The sequence below is a fragment of the Oncorhynchus mykiss genome, chromosome 5 (genome assembly GCF_057628025.1).
Source record: "Oncorhynchus mykiss isolate SJ-2025 chromosome 5, ASM5762802v1, whole genome shotgun sequence".
Taxonomy (NCBI): Eukaryota; Metazoa; Chordata; class Actinopteri; order Salmoniformes; family Salmonidae; genus Oncorhynchus; species Oncorhynchus mykiss.
Genome location: NC_143026.1, coordinates 17061382 through 17080022, shown reverse-complemented (window position 1 = coordinate 17080022; position 18641 = coordinate 17061382). Strand labels below are relative to the sequence as shown.

Here is an 18641-nt window from a genome sequence, read left to right as displayed (position 1 = left end):
CAAGCCCCTTTACATGCTTATCTATATAAATACATTTTTTATTTGAACTCATGATAACTAGTTTGACTATTAGAAATGCCTTTAGGAGAGATCTATCCTAGGGGTCTTTCACTAAGCTGATCCTGTTCCATTGAGTTTGGTGTGACAGAGCGATCTGAGGTGTGTGTGTGTGAGGGGTGTAACCAAGGACTTGTGAGAGGTGACGGTGCTTTTGAAGTTGGACCGCCATTTAGAGGTTAATGAGGCTGTTAGGAAGAGGTGCTGGAAACGCCAGTGGAGGCACACACACAATATGAGAAATGACCCTGTCTGTTTCCAATAAACCTTTAAAACCCTGTAGGAAGAGGTGGTGACTATGTGAACATGTAATATAAGGCAGGGTTGCAGAGTGAGGAGCTTTTAATTATGTGACCAGTGTTTAAATGTTGAGCAAAATAACTGAATGTTCTCTTGTATATCATTTTCTACTGCAAGTTTGAATCTTGGGTACATTTGTGTCAAATGTATGTTTGGTAGTTCAGCAGTCTGAGAAGGCAGACATTTAAAGAAAAAAAAGTTTGGTTAATCAGATTTTTTCTCAAGACTGAAGAGTGTAATTGTATCTCATGCCGATTTAAATCAAATCAACCTCAAAATTCAAAATGTTATGCAATTGTTGATTGGTTGGCTGACTGTCTGGATTTAATTTCATCCGATGACTATATTAGTCACAGAACATCACTGGGGTCGAGCTCCCTGCCATCCAGGACCTCTATACCAGGCAATGTCAAAGGAAGGCCCCCCAAAAAATGGTCAAAGACTCCAGCCACCTGAGTCATAGACTTGGTACCTATGCACCAAGCCTGGAACCAACAGGACCTTGAACAGCTTCTACCGCCAAGCTATAAGACTGCTAAATATTTAAATAGTTAGCCAAATAGCTACCTGGACATTTATTTTACCTTCATTTAACTAGGCAAGTCAGTTAAGAACAGATTCTTAATTATAATGACGGTCTACCCAGGCCAAACACCAATCTGGACGACGCTGGGCCAAGTGTACGCCGCCCTATGGGACTCCCAATCCCGTCTGGTTGTGATATAGCCTGGAATCTAACCAGGGACTGTAGTGACACCTCTAGCACTGAGATGCAGTGCCTTAGACCGCAGCGCCACTCAGGAGCTCTGCATTAAACCTTTTTGCACTTTATTCCCAGTTATACACTGAACAAAAATATGAAAGCAACATGTAAAGTGTTGGTCCCATGATTCATGAGCTGAAATAAAGTGTCATTTTTGAGAATTTGGCAGTAAATCCAATTGGCCAGGACCATCACACCTGGCTTCTTCACCTGCGTGGGTGTGCTGGGGAGTACTTCTGTCTATAATGAAGCCCATTTGTGTGGAAAAACTCATTCTGATTGGCTGGGCCTGGCTCACAAGTGGGTGGGCCTATGCCCTCCCATACCCACCCATGGCTGCGCTCCTGCCCAGTTTTGTGAAATCCATAGATTAGGGCCTCATTAATTTATTTATATTGACTGATTTCCTTATATGAACTGTAACTCAGTAAAAACTTAGAAATTGTTGCGTTTATATTTGTTCAGTATATATATATATTTAACGTGTCCCTCACCAACTCTTACGCCCCTTCTGGTCGTATATAAACTGCTGCACCCACATTATCCTCATTCAATAATAGGGGAGTTTTATTTCTGTCAACTAAAAACAAGAGTACACACAGAAACCACCACAATGCATAAATTGATAATATATAACATGGTACACTGTATATACATATAGCAATGTACAAACATGTCATGAGAGGTAATAGAGTCCCATTTTATTTGTCACCTGCGCCGAAGGAGATGGCTGCCGTTTTACGATCCCCTAACCAATTATGCTACGTGTGTGTCATTTTTTGCCATTTTTAAAAACGTATTTTGTACCTATGTTTCTATTTCTGAGACCGTAAGTTGGATGGTGGTGTGTGTGTAGCGTACACCTGCTGTGTAAATAGGCCACTGCTGTCATAATGCAAAATGTAACAAAACCACACACACTGCATGAGGGCATGCATATATTTAAGCACTTATTTAAGCATCCCTCAGAATGCACGCAGTTTTAGGCCTACATTATGTCACATTTCAAAAGCTTTTTGGTAAGTCTAAAATGATTGATATCATTTTAATTCACATAGTTTAACTGCATTCTAAATATTACAAACAAGCAGACAAATTGCAGTAAATATTAAAAACGTATTCAGTAAGAAGGCACCAATGAAAGAAAATGATCTATGATCTATGTCAGATATGAAAAAAAAGCACATACTGTACAATTAATGGCTCGAGTAGTTAAGTTATTTTAATTTAGTTAACTAAATTAAACACATCTATAGATTTGGTACTTTACAACATCCTGGGTCTGTATGTTTTTTATTATTTACAATTTAATAAAATACAGATATGTAACGATCTATCCACCTCTCACCCCCCCTTCTTGTCTACCCTAGGCTGTATCTGGCCTGTGTGTTGTTCTCGGGATAAGGCTTAGTTTGATTTGGCTTATGTTTAGGTTTAATTTAGCGTGGGTTTGCTTAGCTCTTAGACTGTATCTGTTATCAGTCCAGTATGTCGTCAGGCGTTCCGGTCACAGGGAGGGATATATTCCAGACCCAGATGAGCAAAGATCTCCTCCTCTGAACTAGCCCTTAGATACAGCGTCTGATCAGAGAGCAAGAGAGAGCAATGAGTAGGAGAGAGACAAGGGAGAGAGAGAGAGAGCAAGAGAGAGAATAAGAGAGGGAGATGGAAAAGACAGAGTTAGGAAACATAAGACCATAGTTTAACCCTCAGATCACTACAGCTGATTGTCAGCATCACGTCTTTGTGCAGGTGCCAGCCCTTTGAAGTGAGCACACAAAGACACGATGCTGTGTGTACCCAAATAAACTATTTCAAATGTGTGCATGTGTATGACTTTTGAGAGAGTGTGTCTGTATCCATTAGTGTCCAAGTATCTGTGCCCTTTGAATTGGTTGAATCCTTCTTGACTATGATGTGTGGATTCAAATAAAGTATCGTGAGACTGAAATTACAAGACTGTTATAATACTGTTTTTGCATCAAATGGTTGTGTTATGCAACAGAATAGGGGGTTGTTATAACTATATTGTGTCTGTGTGAACAGTGGGCCTTGGGCTTAATGCGGACAGTAGATTTACGATGCCTTTGGTGATAAAACCGAAAAGGCCGCATTTCATCGCATGAGTTGGTGTTTGTGTGCTGGGAGGTACCAGGGTGGAGATGGCTCGAGTACGGATAATTATGAGACAAACCTGGTTTTTGGGGACCATACCCTGGTTGCTACACAATGAGAAGAAGATACTCTCTGCTGTAAAGATACTGATACTGTCTGCTGTGAATTATTAGTATATTTTATACAAATCCTAACCCTCTGACCCATTCCACATATCTGTTGTTTGTCATGTAGACTAAGAGGATGTATCTTTGCTATAAAAAGGTAACAAAAAAGGTATCCTGTCTCAGGGCTCTCAACAAATCATCTAAGAGTGGTTCATCGACCAGCCATCGTTATCGCAGAGCACGCAATCGATTCACTTCATATGTGTGTTGTATTGACCTGCTCCCTTATTAATAAGTGAATAAAGATTTAGTTTAAGTATAACTCTGACTTGTGTGATAAGTTTGTCTCTCATTTGATAATACAGAAATGAACCACTACTGTATTGAAAATGTGTGTGTGTTTGAGAGAGGGTGTGTACCCGTTTTCTGTCGTACAGAGCATGGCTGCTCAGAGTCATGGCCTTCTCATGTACTGCCCAGCGACGCAGCTCTCTCTCAAACAACTGCACAGAGAGACAGAGAGAGAGAGAGAGGGAGTAAAAGAGTGAGTGTGTGAAAGAGAGAGAAGTCTAGTTGAAAATGCGCTCCACTCGCACGTCATCAGGCAAAAGACATTTACATGGGTGGAATCCCAAAATAAACGTGTCAAGTGATCAAACAAAATGTAGCTAGTTGTGCAAGACATTATATAGTAATTAGCATATTGTTTTTAAATGTTTGCATGCTTTTCTCCTCTGAGAAAACAACTGCTTCAAAGGGGGTGTAGCAGATCAAAACTCTTCCTGGAAGGACTCTGGTAGGATACACATGACTATCCTCAATGAAAGGTGGCTATTGAGGAGGGGAGGACACTCTTCCTACTAACAAATGTACACTCTCCTTGACTACTTATTTGTTTCCGGAGGAAAGAAGAGAGAGGACAGACTTTTCCCCAAATGAGATAAGGCCTAAGATTCACATGGAAGGCTGGTGGGGGGTGAGTTGCATCTTAAAGCCTTATAACAGTAGCACAAGTTAGAGGTCGGGGGTTAGGTTTAGGCCGTACCTTCGATCCAGTCCAGCCCAGCAATGCGAAGGGAAACTGGCTGTATGGAGAGACCACCAGGTCTACCCTCACTGCTCTCCAGGACCGGGGACCTGAGCACTGAGAATGACCCAGCACCCAGCTCACCTTCTGGGCATGGTCACCCACCACCACAAGGGTCTGGGGAAGTGGGTGAGGAGACTCGGAGTGGGTGTGTGGATCTGTATTGGTCAGTGTCGGTGAGTATGTATGTGGACCATTCCCCGTCTGGATCTCTCTCCCCGTCTGGATCTCCCTCCCCGTCTGGATCTCCCTCCCCGTCTGGATCTCCCTCCCTTCGTTGTCTGTGCTCAGTCTAAAGATGGAGAAGCATCTTTCAAAGCGGTCCATGTTAGAGGCTGGCCTCGCAGGACCCTCTTTGCTCTCCAGATAAGAGTTCCCAGTGGTCTTCTGGTACAACAGGAAGCCCTGGGGACAGAATAGAGTGTTACACCTGTGGGGGTACAGAAACATCCTTACTCAGGTGGACTTGTTGAACTGAACAGGCGTGATGGTGTTTTGTATAGTAAACAGCTAAGCATACATTCCATATTTAGTTGACAAAAGGAAATGGGGAAATGCTTTCTGGGAATTGTAATAGATAGTGTAAAGTTGTTCGGATGGAAAATAGAAACATCTGGTGTGTGTTACCTGTGCTTCAAGCCAGGACACCACCTTAGGCATGAGCCCCTCCTCTCTGCCCTCGTCAGGATGGGTTATCAAGAAGTCCACATCATGACCAGTCTGCTTACCTCTATAGTAGGGATGTGACAAATGAACACGTTTGCTCACATTTAAAAACAGCAAGAAAAAATATCTTACAATTCCAAGTCAATTCACAATGCAGAATAATGAGATTGTAATGTTCTTTGTTTCACGGAAACATGACTCACTCGGGATACGTCATCAGAGTCGGTACAGCCACCTGGCTTTTTCTTTTAAAAAATATGTTTTTTACCCCCTTTTCGTGGTATCCAATTGTTGTTAGTAGTTACTATCTTGTCTCATCGATATAACTCCCGTACAGGCTCGGGAGAGACGAAGGTCGAAAGCCATGCGTCCTCCGAAACACAACCCAACCAACCCGCCAGGCGGGGCGCATCGCGCCGACAGAAACAAACATCTCTCTGGTAAGAAGAAGGGCGGGGGTGTATGCCTTATGATTAACGAGATGTGGTGTGATCATAACAACATACAGGATCTCAAGTCCTTTTGTTCACCTGACCTAGAATTCCTTACAATCAAATGCCGGCCGCATTATCTACCAAGATAATTATCTTCGATCATAATCAGTCGTGTATACCCCCCCCCCCCAAGCAGACACATCGACGGCCCCGAAATAACTTAATTTGACTCTATGTCAACTGGAAACCACATATCCTGAGGCTGCATTTATTGTAGCTGGGGATTTTAACAAGGCTAATCTGAAAACATGGCTCCCTAAATTTTAGCAGCACTTTGAATGTACGACCCGGGCTGGCAAAACCCTGAATCATTGTTATTCTAACTTCCGCGACACATTTAAAGCCATAACCCACTCTCCTTTTGTAAAATCTGACCACGACTCCATTTTGTTGCTCCCTGCCTATAGACAGAAACTAAAACAGGAAGCACCCGTGCTTAGGTCTGTTCAACGCTGGTATGACCAATCGGATTCCACGCTTCAAGATTGCTTCGATCACGTGGACTGGGATATGTTATGTTCCGCATAGCGTCGGACAATAACATTGATGAATACGCTGATTCGGTGAGCGAGTTTATTAGCAAGTGCATCGCTGATGTTGCATCCACAGCGTGTATTAAAACATTCCCAAACCAGAAACCGTGGATTGATGGCAGCATTCGTGCAAAACTGAAAGTGCGAACCACTGCTTTTAATCAGGGCAAGGTGACCGGAAACATGACCAAATACAAACAGTGTAGCTATTCCCTCTGCAAGGTAATCAAACAAGCTAAGGGTCAGCATAGAGACAAAGTAGAGACGCAATTCAACGGCTCAGACATGAGAGGTATGTGGCATGGTCTACAGACAATCACGGACTACAAAAGGAAAACCAGCCCTGTCGCGGACCAGGGTGTCTTGCTCCCAGACAAACTAAACAACTTCTTTGCTCGCTTTGAGGACAGTACAGTGCCACTGACACGGCCCGCTACAAAAACCTGCAGCCAACGTGAGTAAAACATTTACGGCATCCCCAGCCGGGTCCTCAGAGCATGCGCAGACCAGCTGGCTGGTGTGTTTACGGACATATTCAATCAATCCCTATCCCAGTCTGCTGTTCCCACATGCTTCAAGAGGGCCACCATTGTTTCTGTTCCCAAGAAAGCTAACGTAACTGAGCTAAAGGACGATCGCCCCGTAGCACTCACTTCAGTCATCATGAAGTGCTTTGAGAGACTAGTCAAGGACCATATCACCTCCACCCTACCGGACACCCTAGACCCACTCCAATTTTCTTACCGCCCCAATAGGTCCACAGACGACGCAATCGCAATCACACTGCCCTAACCCATCTGGACAAGAGGAATACCTATGTGAGAATGCTGTTCATCGACTACAGCTCAGCATTTAACACCATAGTACCCTCCTAACTCGTCATCAAGCTCGAGACCTTGGGTCTCGACCCCGCCCTGTGCAACTGGGTCCTGGACTTCCTGACGGGCCGCCCCCAGGTGGTGAGGGTAGGTAACAACATCTCCACCCCGCTGATCCTCAACACTGGGGCCCCACAAGAGTGCATTCTCAGCCCTCTCCTGTACTCCCTGTTCACCCACGACTGGGTGGCCATGCACGCCTCCAACTCAATCATCAAGTTTGCAGACGACACTACAGTGGTAGGCTTGATTACCAACAACGACGAGACGGCCTACAGGGAGGAGGTGAGGGCCCTCGGAGTGTGGCGTCAGGAAAATAACCTCACACTCAATGTCAACAAAACAAAGGAGATGATTGTGGACTTCAGGAAACAGCAGAGGGTGTAGCCCCCTAGTCACGTCGACGGGACAGTAGTGGAGAAGGTGGAAAGTTCCTCGGCGTACACATTACGGACAAACTGAAATGGTCCACCCACACAGACAGCGTGGTGAAGAAGATGCAGTAGCGCCTCTTCAACCTCAGGGGGCTGAAGAAATTTGGCTCGTCACCAAAAACACTAAAACTTTTAAACGCACAATCGAGAGCATCCTGTCGGGCTGTATCACCGCCTGGTACGGCAACTGCTCCGCCCACAACCGTAAGGCTCTCCAGAGGGTAGTGAGGTCTGCACAACACATCACCGGGTGCAAACTACCTGCCCTCCAGGACAACTACACCACCCGATGTCACAGGAAGGCCAAAAAGATCAAGTACAACAACCACTCGAGCCACTGCCTGTTCACCCCACTATCATCCTTCTAGATTCTATCTCAAGGCCATCAGACTGTTAAACAGCCATCACTAACATTGAGTGGCTGCTGCCAACATACTTACTCAAATCTCTAGCCACTTTAATAAGGAAAAATGTATGTAACAAATGTATCACTAGCCACTTTAAACAATGCCTTTATATAATGTTTACATACCCTCCATTACTCATCTCATATGTATATACTGTACTCTATACTAGAGGTTGACCGATTAATCGGAATGGCCGATTGACTAGGGCCAATTTCAAGTTTTCATAACAAATCGGAAATCGGTATTTTTGGGCGCCGATTTTCCGATTGTTATATATATATATATATATATATATTGTTTTTTAAAAATATATATTATTTTATATATATACACCTTTATTTAACTAGGCAAGTCAGTTAAGAACACATTCTTATTTTCAATGACGGCCTAGGAACGGTGGGTTAACTACCTTGTTCAGGGGCAGAACGACAGATTTTCACCTTGTCAGCTCGGGGGATCCAATCTTGAAAACTTACAGTTAACTAGTCCAACGCAATAACGACCTGCCTCTCTCTCGTTGCACTCCACAAGGAGACTGCCTGTTACGCGAATGCAGTAAGCCAAGGTAAGTATCTTATAAAAAACAATCAATCATAATCACTAGTTAACTACACATGGTTGATGATATTACTAGATATTATCTAGGGTGTCCTGCGTTGCATATAATCTGACTGAGCATACAAGTATCTAAGTATCTGACTGAGCGGTAGTAGGTAGAAGCAGGCGCGTAAACATTCATTCAAACAGCACTTTGTGTGTTTTGCCAGCAGCTCTTCATTGTGCGTCAAGCATTGCACTGTTTATGACTTCAAGCCTATCAACTCCCGAGATGAGGCTGGTGTAACCGAAGTGAAATGGCTAGCTAGTTAGCGCGCGCTAATAGCGTTTCAAACGTCACTCGTCCTGAGCCTTCTAGTAGTTGAGCGAGGAGAGGGACGGAAGCTATACTGTTACACTGGCAATACTAAAGTGCCTATAAGAACATCCAATAGTCAAAGGTTAATGAAATACAAATGGTATAGAGGGAAATAGTCCTATAATTCCTATAATAACTACAACCTAAAACTTCTTACCTGGGAATATTGAAGACTCATGTTAAAAGGAACCACCAGCTTTCATATGTTCTCATGTTCTGAGCAAGGAACTGAAACGTTAGCTTTCTTACATAGCACATATTGCACTTTTACTTTCTTCTCCAGCACTTTGTTTTTGCATTATTTAAACCAAATTGAACATGTTTCATTATTTACTTGGAGGCTAAATTGATTTTATTGATGTATTATATTAAGTTAAAATAAGTGTTCATTCAGTATTGTGGTAATGGTCATTATTACAAATACATAAAAATATAAAATAAAAATTGTCCAATTAATCGGTATCGGCTTTTTTGGTCCTCCAATAATCGGTATCGGCATTGAAAAATCATAATCGGTCAACCTCTACTCTATACCATCTACTGCATCTTGCCTATGCCGTTCGGCCATCACTCATTCAAATATTTTTTATGTATATATCCTTATTCATTCCTTTACACTTGTGTTTATAAGGTAGTTGTTGTGAAATTGTGAGATTAGATTACTTGTTAGATATTACTGCATGGTCAGAACTAGAAGCACAAGCATTTCGCTACACTCGCATTAACATCTGCTAACAATGTGTATATGACAAGTAAAATTTGATGGTTCTATTACGCACGTATGACCACTAGGGCCAGGCAATGAAGTTCTACCTACCACAGTCATATAGCCTTGAAAACGCCTCAATGAAGTTCTACCTACCACAGTCATATAGCCTTGAAAACGCCTCAATGAAGTTCTACCTACCACAGTCATATAGCCTTGAAAACGCCTCAATGAAGTTCTACCTACCACAGACATATAGCCTGTGGTATAGCCTCGGCTATGGCATGTTTGTCTGTCTGTAAGGGTACACTACGGCTTTTTAAATGCTGAAACTAAACCTTCTCTGGGAATCGTTTCGAAGCGCCACTGAACGGGCATTTTACTAACCTCCATCACTATTCAACCATAACGGTCAATAAAATGACCTAGAGCTGCCTGCGTGCAGACCACTCTCTCCTAAAAAAAGTATGTACATTATTTTTTTAAATACTGTCACTTACCAAGACATTTAGCAGAAAACATTTTCCACTAGTCATCGACTACTAAGAATCAGTATTTTTGGAACGGAGGAGACTGATAAGTTGCAGTACTTCCGAGAACACAAACACTCGCATCTTTCATAGCGAGCTAGCGAGGGACGGAGAGAGAGGGGAGGGGCACAGTATAGGCAGGTCGGCCACCAGGCAGACGGAGTCAGAACCGTGCAGTAGGCCCATCTTTCATAGCGAGCTAGCGAGGGACGGAGAGAGAGCTGCAATCAAAAGCTGTATCTCGCAATGGAATGCTGTATTTCACAATTTCTTAGCTTGCAATGTCTCGCAACTTCAGTAAAGCAGGGCCTATCATCAATGAATGTGCTAGGATATTCTACACGCAACAGACTGAAGACACACTGGCATCATTAGTGAAGAGAGAGCAGGAGAGCCAGCTGCACTGTGATTTTAATTTTGTGGGGGGAAAGAATCCGAATTTCGTTTAAACGTTCACAACCCTACACTAGAGAGAAATAGAGAGGGACAAGATCAACGAAGGACAGAAATAGAGGGGAAAGAAAGAAACGTAGAGAGATACAGACCAGTTATATGTCCCTGAATGCGTAGAGCAGTGAAAACTGCTCAGCGTACCTCCTGAATCCTCCAATCAGAGTGATCTCTGCCCCCGGGAGCACAGCATGGACCGCCCTCTCCACAATCTGACCAATTGCAACAGCCTCTGATTTCGTGACAGGCAGGTTCAGTTCGTCATAATATTGCAGACCTGAGAGGGAAAGAAGAAGAGAAGAGGATTGAGTGACCTTTGCACTGACTGTAGAAAACTATTGTGCAGAGGGCACTTTGGGCTTACTACCACTGCTCAGAGAGGCTCTTCACACACACACACACACACACACACACACACACACACACACACACACACACACACACACACACACACACACACACACCTGCTCGTTGCGCTCTGTTGAGTGTGTGTCCTGATCTTTGCAGGTCGGAGGGGGTGTGTATTCCCTCCTTGAACCAACGGTCGGCTGTCTTCGCCCCTACCCCGAAAATACCTGTTAGGGCCTGAAACACACACTTCTCTCCAATAAGTGGAAGCAAAGGACAGAGAACCATGGACCATAACCAGAGATGGAGGTCTCAGTGCACCCTAACCCACCTTCATGGCCTTAAACTGTTCTGAATGCGTGGTGGTCTCCACCTCATGAGATACACCATCCTCCAGAACCTCCTAAAGATAAACAGGGAAAAGGAGGGACTGAGAGGCAGATTGAGAGGTTCTGATAAGAGACCTGGAGAGAAGAGACCAGAGAGAGCGAGAGAAATACACACACAGGCAGAAAGAGAGAGAAATACACACAGGCAGAAAGGAGCAAGAGAAACACACACACAGGCAGAAAGAGAAACACACACAGGCAGAAAGAGAAATACACACAGACAGAAAGAAATAGACACAGACAGAAAGAGCGAGAGGTGAAAACATAGAGAAGTGAAAAAAATAGACAGCTGTCTGTATCCAGACCTTGATGACTCTGAGTGAGTGCTCCCCCAGACAAGGCAGTCCTCGTAGTTGCTCTGCCCCTCTGACCTCCTGGGGGAGGGACTTCAACAAGGCTGCCGCCCTACGGAACGCCACTCCCCGTCCCTCGTTTTCACCGAGCTCCGCATTCTCAGCCAGTATGGACAACGCATCCTTCAGGGGGGAGAAAAAGAAAGGGGAGAAGGGGAGAGAGAGGGGGAGAGAGAAGGGGAGAGGGAGAGAGAGAGAGAGGAGGGGAGAGAGAGAGACGGGTACAGGGAGAGAGAGAGAGAGAGAGAGAGAGAGAGAGAGGGAGGAGGGGAGTGAGAGAGAGGAGGGGAGGGGAGAGAGAGAGAGAGAGGGGGGAGAGAGAGAGAGGGAAGAGAGAGAGAAAGCGAGAGAGAGAAGGAGACAGGGAGAGAGAGAGGAGGGGAGACAGGGAGAGAGAGAGGATGGGAGAGAGATGGAGAGAGAGAGAGGGGAGAGAGAGGAGGGGAGAGGAGGGGAGAGAGGAGGGGAGAGAGAGGAGGGGAGAGAGAGGAGGGGAGAGAGAGAGGAGAGGGGGAGAGGAGAGAGGGAGAGAAGAGGGGAGAGAGAGAGAAGAGGGGAGAGAGAAAGGAGAGAGAGGGAGAGGGAGAAGAGGGGAGAGAGTAGAGGAGAGAGAAAGGAGAGAGAGGGAGAGGGAGAAGAGGGGAGAGAGTAGAGGGGAAAGAAAGAGAGAGAGAAGGGGACAGGGAGAGAGAGAGAGAGAGAGAGAAGGGGAGAGGGAAGAGGGAGAGAGAGAAGAGGTGAAAGAGAGAGAGAGAAGAGAGGTGAAAGAGAGAGCGAGAAGAGGTGAAAGAGAGAGAGAGAGAAGAGGTGAAAGAGAGAGAGAGAGAAGAGGTGAAAGAGAGAGAAGAGGTGAAAGAGAGAGAGAGAGAAGAGGTGAAAGAGAGAGAGAGAAGAGGTGAGAGAGAGAGAAAGAGAGAGAGAGAGAAGAGGTGAAGGAGAGAGAGAGAAGAGGTGAGAGAGAAAGGAGAGAGAGGGAGAGGGAGAAGAGGGGAGAGAGGGAGAGGGAGAAGAGGGGAGAGAGTAGAGGGGACAGGGAGAGAGAGAGAGAGAGAGAAGGGGAGAGGGAGAGAGAGAGAGAGAGAAGGGGAGAGGGAAGAGGGAGAGAGAGAAGAGGTGAAAGAGAGAGAGAGAGAAGAGGTGAAAGAGAGAGAGAGAGAGAAGAGGTGAAAGAGAGAGAGAGAGAGAAGAGGTGAGAGAGAGAGAGAGAGAAGAGGTGAGAGAGAGAGAGAGAGCGAGAGAAGAGGTGAAGGAGAGAGAGAGAGAAGAGGTGAAAGAGAGAGAGGGAAGAGGTGAAAGAGAGAGAGAAGAGGTGAGAGAGAGAGGGAAGAGGTGAAAGAGAGAGAGAGAGAAGATGTGAAAGAGAGAGAGAAGAGGTGAGAGAGAGAGAGAGAGAAGTGGTGAGAGAGAGAGAGAAGAGGTGAGAGAGAGAAGAGGTGAGAGAGAGAGAGGAGGTGAGAGAGAGAGAGAGAGAAGAGGTGAGAGAGAGAGAGAGAAGAGGTGAAGGAGAGAGAAGAGGTGAGAGAGAAAGGAGAGAGAGGGAGAGGGAGAAGAGGGGAGAGAGTTGAGAGGAGGAGAGACAGAGAGAGAGGAGGGGAGAGAGAGAGAGAGGAGGGGAGAGAGAGAGAATAGAGAGAGAGAGAGAAAAGAGGTGAAAGAGAGAGAGAGAGAGAGAGAGAGGAGGGGAGAGAGAGTAGAGGGGAGAGAGGTATATAGACAGCTCGTTCAGAAAATACAATATGCTTTTGACAACATTAGTTAGTGTTTGGGATGGAACAAAGTAGACATAGACATCATTCAGAACATAAACACATTGTAAGAAAGGAGGGGATTGTGGAAAGGAGGAGGACTCACGGTCAGTGTTATGTTGTGGTGCAGTAGAGGGGTGTGTCTCTGACAGGCATAGCTGGGTACTGAGACCACTGCCAGCTCCAAACCAGGCTTCTCTCTCTCCTGTGGAACAAGGTTGTGTACATTAGGCACACCCCACAACATTTATTTTATTGTCACATAGACTGGATAGGTGCAATGAAATGCGTTGTTTTACAGGGGCCGTAAGAAAACAGACAAGGACTACCTGGACTTTTTGTTGCAAAATTTTTCAGTTGCGTGCCGCCATGAAAATAACCCATATCATTCTCCACTATGTGAGGAAGATGACATTAGTACGGGTAGTGGTAGTCGGTACAGGTAGGTGGCCTGGCTATATCCTACCTGTAGTCTGTGTCTGTCCAGTATAATCACGGGAATGCCAGCATGCATGCTCTCTGTGTACCAAACGATGTCCAGGAGATGGACTGAACCAGGTCGGGCTGACCTGCCTTCTCCCCCTTCTCTCCCCTGTCCTCCAGTCTGGAGGTCCAGCCAAGTCCGGACTTCCTCCCCAGAATTATTCTCGGACACGATATGAGTGATGGAACAGCTAGGGAAACAGAGAAAGAGAGGTTACCAAGACTTGATTTACATTGGCAAATATCCCTAAAGTGTCCCTAAGCACCCTTGTTCCCTTTCATTCCAACACTTCCGGCGCCGACAGAGATGGCCGCCTCGCTTCGCGTTCCTAGGAAACTATGCAGTTTTTTGTTTTTTTACGTGTTATTTCTTACATTAGTACCCCAGCTCATCTTAGGTTTCATTACATACAGTCGAGAAGAACTACTGAATATAAGATCAGCATCAACTCACCATCAGTACTACCAAGAATATGTTTTTCGCGACGCGGATCCTGTGTTCTGCCTTACAAACAGGACAACTGAGTGGATTCCATGCAGCGACCCAAAAAAAAAACAATTCCGAAAAAGAGGGAAACGAGGCGGTCTTCTGGTCAGACTCCGGAGACGGGCACATCGTGCACCACTCCCTAGCATTCTTCTTGCCAATGTCCAGTCTCTTGACAACAAGGTTGATGAAATCCGAGCAAGGGTAGCATTCCAGAGGGACATCAGAGACTGTAACGTTCTTTGCTTAACGGAAACGTGGCTCACTGGAGAGACTCTATCCGAAGCGGTGCAGCCAACGGGTTTCTCCACACATCGCGCAGACAGAAACAAACAACTTTCTGGTAAGAAGAGGGGCGGGGGCGTATGCCTTATGACTAACGTGACATGGTGTGATGAAAGAAACATACAGGAACTCAAATCCTTCTGTTCACCTGATTTAGAATTCCTCACAATCAAATGTAGACCGCATTATCTACCAAGAGAATTCTCTTCGATTATAATCACAGCCGTATACATCCCCCCCCAAGCAGACACATCGATGGCTCTGAACGAACTTTATTTAACTCTTTGCAAACTGGAAACCATTCATCCGGAGGCTGCATTCATTGTAGCTGGGGATTTTAACAAGGCTAATCTGAAAACAAGACTCCCTAAATTTTATCAGCATATCGATTGCGCAACCAGGGGTGGAAAGACCTTGGATCATTGTTACTCTAACTTCTGCAACGCATATAAGGCCCTGCCCCGCCCCCCTTTCGGAAAAGCTGACCACGACTCCATTTTGTTGATCCCTGCCTACAGACAGAAACTAAAACAAGAGGCTCCCACGCTGAGGTCTGTCCAACGCTGGTCCGACCAAGCTGACTCCACACTCCAAGACTGCTTCCACCACGTGGACTGGGACATGTTTCGTATTGCGTCAGACAACAACATTGACGAATACGCTGATTCGGTGTGTGAGTTCATTAGAACGTGCGTTGAAGATGTCGTTCCCATAGCAACGATTAAAACATTCCCTAACCAGAAACCGTGGATTGATGGCAGCATTCGCGTGAAACTGAAAGCGCGAACCACTGCTTTTAATCAGGGGAAGGTGTCTGGTAACATGACCGAATACAAACAGTGCAGCTATTCCCTCCGCAAGGCTATCAAACAAGCTAAGCGTCAGTACAGAGACAAAGTAGAATCTCAATTCAACGGCTCAGACACAAGAGGCATGTGGCAGGGTCTACAGTCAATCACGGACTACAGGGAGAAATCCAGCCCAGTCACGGACCAGGATGTCCTGCTCCCAGGCAGACTAAACAACTTTTTTGCCCGCTTTGAGGACAATACAGTGCCACTGACACGGCCGGCAACGAAAACATGCGGTCTCTCCTTCACTGCAGCCGAGGTGAGTAAGACATTTAAACGTGTTAACCCTCGCAAGGCTGCAGGCCCAGACGGCATCCCCAGCCGCGCCCTCAGAGCATGCGCAGACCAGCTGGCCGGTGTGTTTACGGACATATTCAATCAATCCCTATACCAGTCTGCTGTTCCCACATGCTTTAAGAGGGCCACCATTGTTCCTGTTCCCAAGAAAGCTAAGGTAACTGAGCTAAACGACTACCGCCCCGTAGCACTCACTTCTGTCATCATGAAGTGCTTTGAGAGACTAGTCAAGGACCATATCACCTCCACCCTACCTGACACCCTAGACCCACTCCAATTTGCTTACCGCCCAAATAGGTCCACAGACGATGCAATCTCAACCACACTGCACACCGCCCTAACCCATCTGGACAAGAGGAATACCTATGTGAGAATGCTGTTCATTGACTACAGCTCGGCATTCAACACCATAGTACCCTCCAAGCTCGTCATCAAGCTCGAGACCCTGGGTCTCGACCCCGCCCTGTGCAACTGGGTACTGGACTTCCTGACGGGCCGCCCCCAGGTGGTGAGGGTAGGCAACAACATCTCCTCCCCGCTGATCCTCAACACTGGGGCCCCACAAGGGTGCGTTCTGAGCCCTCTCCTGTACTCCCTGTTCACCCACGACTGCGTGGCCACGCACGCCTCCAACTCAATCATCAAGTTTGCGGACGACACAACAGTGGTAGGCTTGATTACCAACAACGACGAGACGGCCTACAGGGAGGAGGTGAGGGCCCTCGGAGTGTGGTGTCAGGAAAATAACCTCACACTCAACGTCAACAAAACTAAGGAGATGATTGTGGACTTCAGGAAACAGCAGAGGGAACACCCCCCTATCCACATCGATGGAACAGTAGTGGAGAGGGTAGCAAGTTTTAAGTTCCTCGGCATACACATCACAGACAAACTGAATTGGTCCACTCACACAGACAGCATTGTGAAGAAGGCGCAGCAGCGCCTCTTCAACCTCAGGAGGCTGAAGAAATTTGGCTTGTCACCAAAAGCACTCACAAACTTCTACAGATGCACAATCGAGAGCATCCTGGCGGGCTGTATCACCGCCTGGTACGGCAACTGCTCCGCCCTCAACCGTAAGGCTCTCCAGAGGGTGGTGAGGTCTGCACAACGCATCACCGGGGGCAAACTACCTGCCCTCCAGGACACCTACACCACCCGATGTCACAGGAAGGCCATAAAGATCATCAAGGACATCAACCACCCGAGCCACTGCCTGTTCACCCCGCTATCATCCAGAAGGCGAGGTCAGTACAGGTGCATCAAAGCTGGGACCGAGAGACTGAAAAACAGCTTCTATCTCAAGGCCATCAGACTGTTAAACAGCCACCACTAACATTGAACACACTGACACTGACTCAACTCCAGCCACTTTAATAATGGGAATTGATGGGAAATGATGTAAATATATCACTAGCCACTTTAAACAATGCTACCTTATATAATGTTACTTACCCTACATTATTCATCTCATATGCATACGTATATACTGTACTCTATATCATCGACTGTATCCTTATGTAATACATGTATCACTAGCCACTTTAAACTATGCCACTTTGTTTACATACTCATCTCATTTGTACATACTGTACTCGATACCATCTACTGTATCTTGCCTATGCTGCTCTGTACCATCACTCATTCATATATCCTTATGTACATATTCTTTATCCCCTTACACTGTGTACAAGACAGTAGTTTTGGAATTGTTAGTTAGATTACTTGTTGGTTATTACTGCATTGTCGGAACTAGAAGCACAAGCATTTCGCTACACTCGCATTAACATCTGCTAACCATGTGTATGTGACAAATAAAAATTTGATTTGATTTGATTCAAGACCACTGATTTATAGGAACTTAAGTCTCGATTGATACCTACTCAATCTTTCTAGCCTAGCTATCGGTCTTAGATCTGGAGACAAGGTGAAGTTATTAGCATACATTATTTTCACCCCAGAAGATTGTTGTTCACACTACCTTAAGGAGTATTCTATGTTGAAACCTTTCCCCCGGCCGAGCCGAGTGAGGAAGGCTCTCCGACTGGCTCCCATCTTTCTCTCCAGGAGATAGATGACAACCCCGGGAAACTTGCTGGTCCTGTCACCGCTGCTGTCGCTTGTAACGGAGCAGTTCACTTTCCTGCGCTTTAGAGGGACCATATTTGTTGGCAGACTCGCTCATCTGTCTATAAAACCGACAACAGATACATGAGCAACGGTTCATAATTCTCGCGAGTGTGCTTCTTCTTCTTCCTTAAGGTTTTATGGCAGACTACGCCTATTGATGTATAGCCGCCACCTACTGTACGGATAGTGACAATTTAATGTTATGCAATGTTAACACGTTTCCCATGCCAATAAAGCCCCTTGAATTTAATTGACCAGTATCTTGGGTTCCCGACTGGCGCAGCTGCATCTCAGTGCAAGAGGTCCCTGGTTCAAATCCAGGCTGTATCACATCCGGCCGTGATTGGGAGTCCCATTGGGCGGCGCACAATTGGCCCAGCGTCGTCCGGGGTAGGCCGTAAATAATATTTTGTTCTTAACTGACTTGCATGGTTAAATAAAAAAAAGTGTGCTGCTGTCTTGCTACCACGATGACATACATGTCTCATCAAGTCAATGTTGGACAACCACCTTCTGCAGCAAGTGCAACACTAAAAATAGTTCCGACGGGGAAACAGGAAGTGCCCTTCCCACCACGCGCCCATGTGGTCAACATAAGAGTTCGCGTGGGTTTATCCTTGTACGTCAAATTAATCACTTCTCTATTAGGTTAAACACATGTAATGACCCGCATGGCAAATGTCTAACTAGAAACCAATACACTTTTATTTTGATTTGAAATAAAGCAAAACTAGTATACAGAAATGTAGACCGAACTGTTGTAACAAGTTTCAGCTGTTTCAAGACGAATCATCAACATACTATATGAAACACTCCGCGCTAGACCCCAT

General features: G+C 45.7%; 1 protein-coding gene across 2 annotated transcripts; it reads right to left on the bottom strand.

The window, feature by feature from the left end:
• Window positions 1-1665: 1665 nt before the first annotated feature.
• On the bottom strand, window positions 1666-18482 carry polm (polymerase (DNA directed), mu). 2 transcript variants are annotated; one of them, XM_090234016.1, is made up of 12 exons: window positions 17663-17844; window positions 13745-13952; window positions 13385-13483; window positions 11486-11656; window positions 11123-11194; window positions 10908-11028; window positions 10588-10720; window positions 5057-5159; window positions 4697-4834; window positions 4388-4642; window positions 3762-3845; window positions 1666-2701 (listed from the first exon to the last, which is right to left on the bottom strand). In XM_090234016.1, exons 1-12 carry the CDS (start codon window positions 17842-17844, stop codon window positions 2615-2617), a joined length of 1653 nt encoding a protein of 550 aa, XP_090090142.1. In that variant the 3' UTR covers window positions 1666-2614. The 2 variants fall into 2 exon arrangements, with proteins under 2 accessions (XP_090090142.1, XP_036832831.2); XM_036976936.2 differs by having other exon boundaries at window positions 4388-4834; window positions 17663-18482.
• Window positions 18483-18641: the final 159 nt, after the last annotated feature.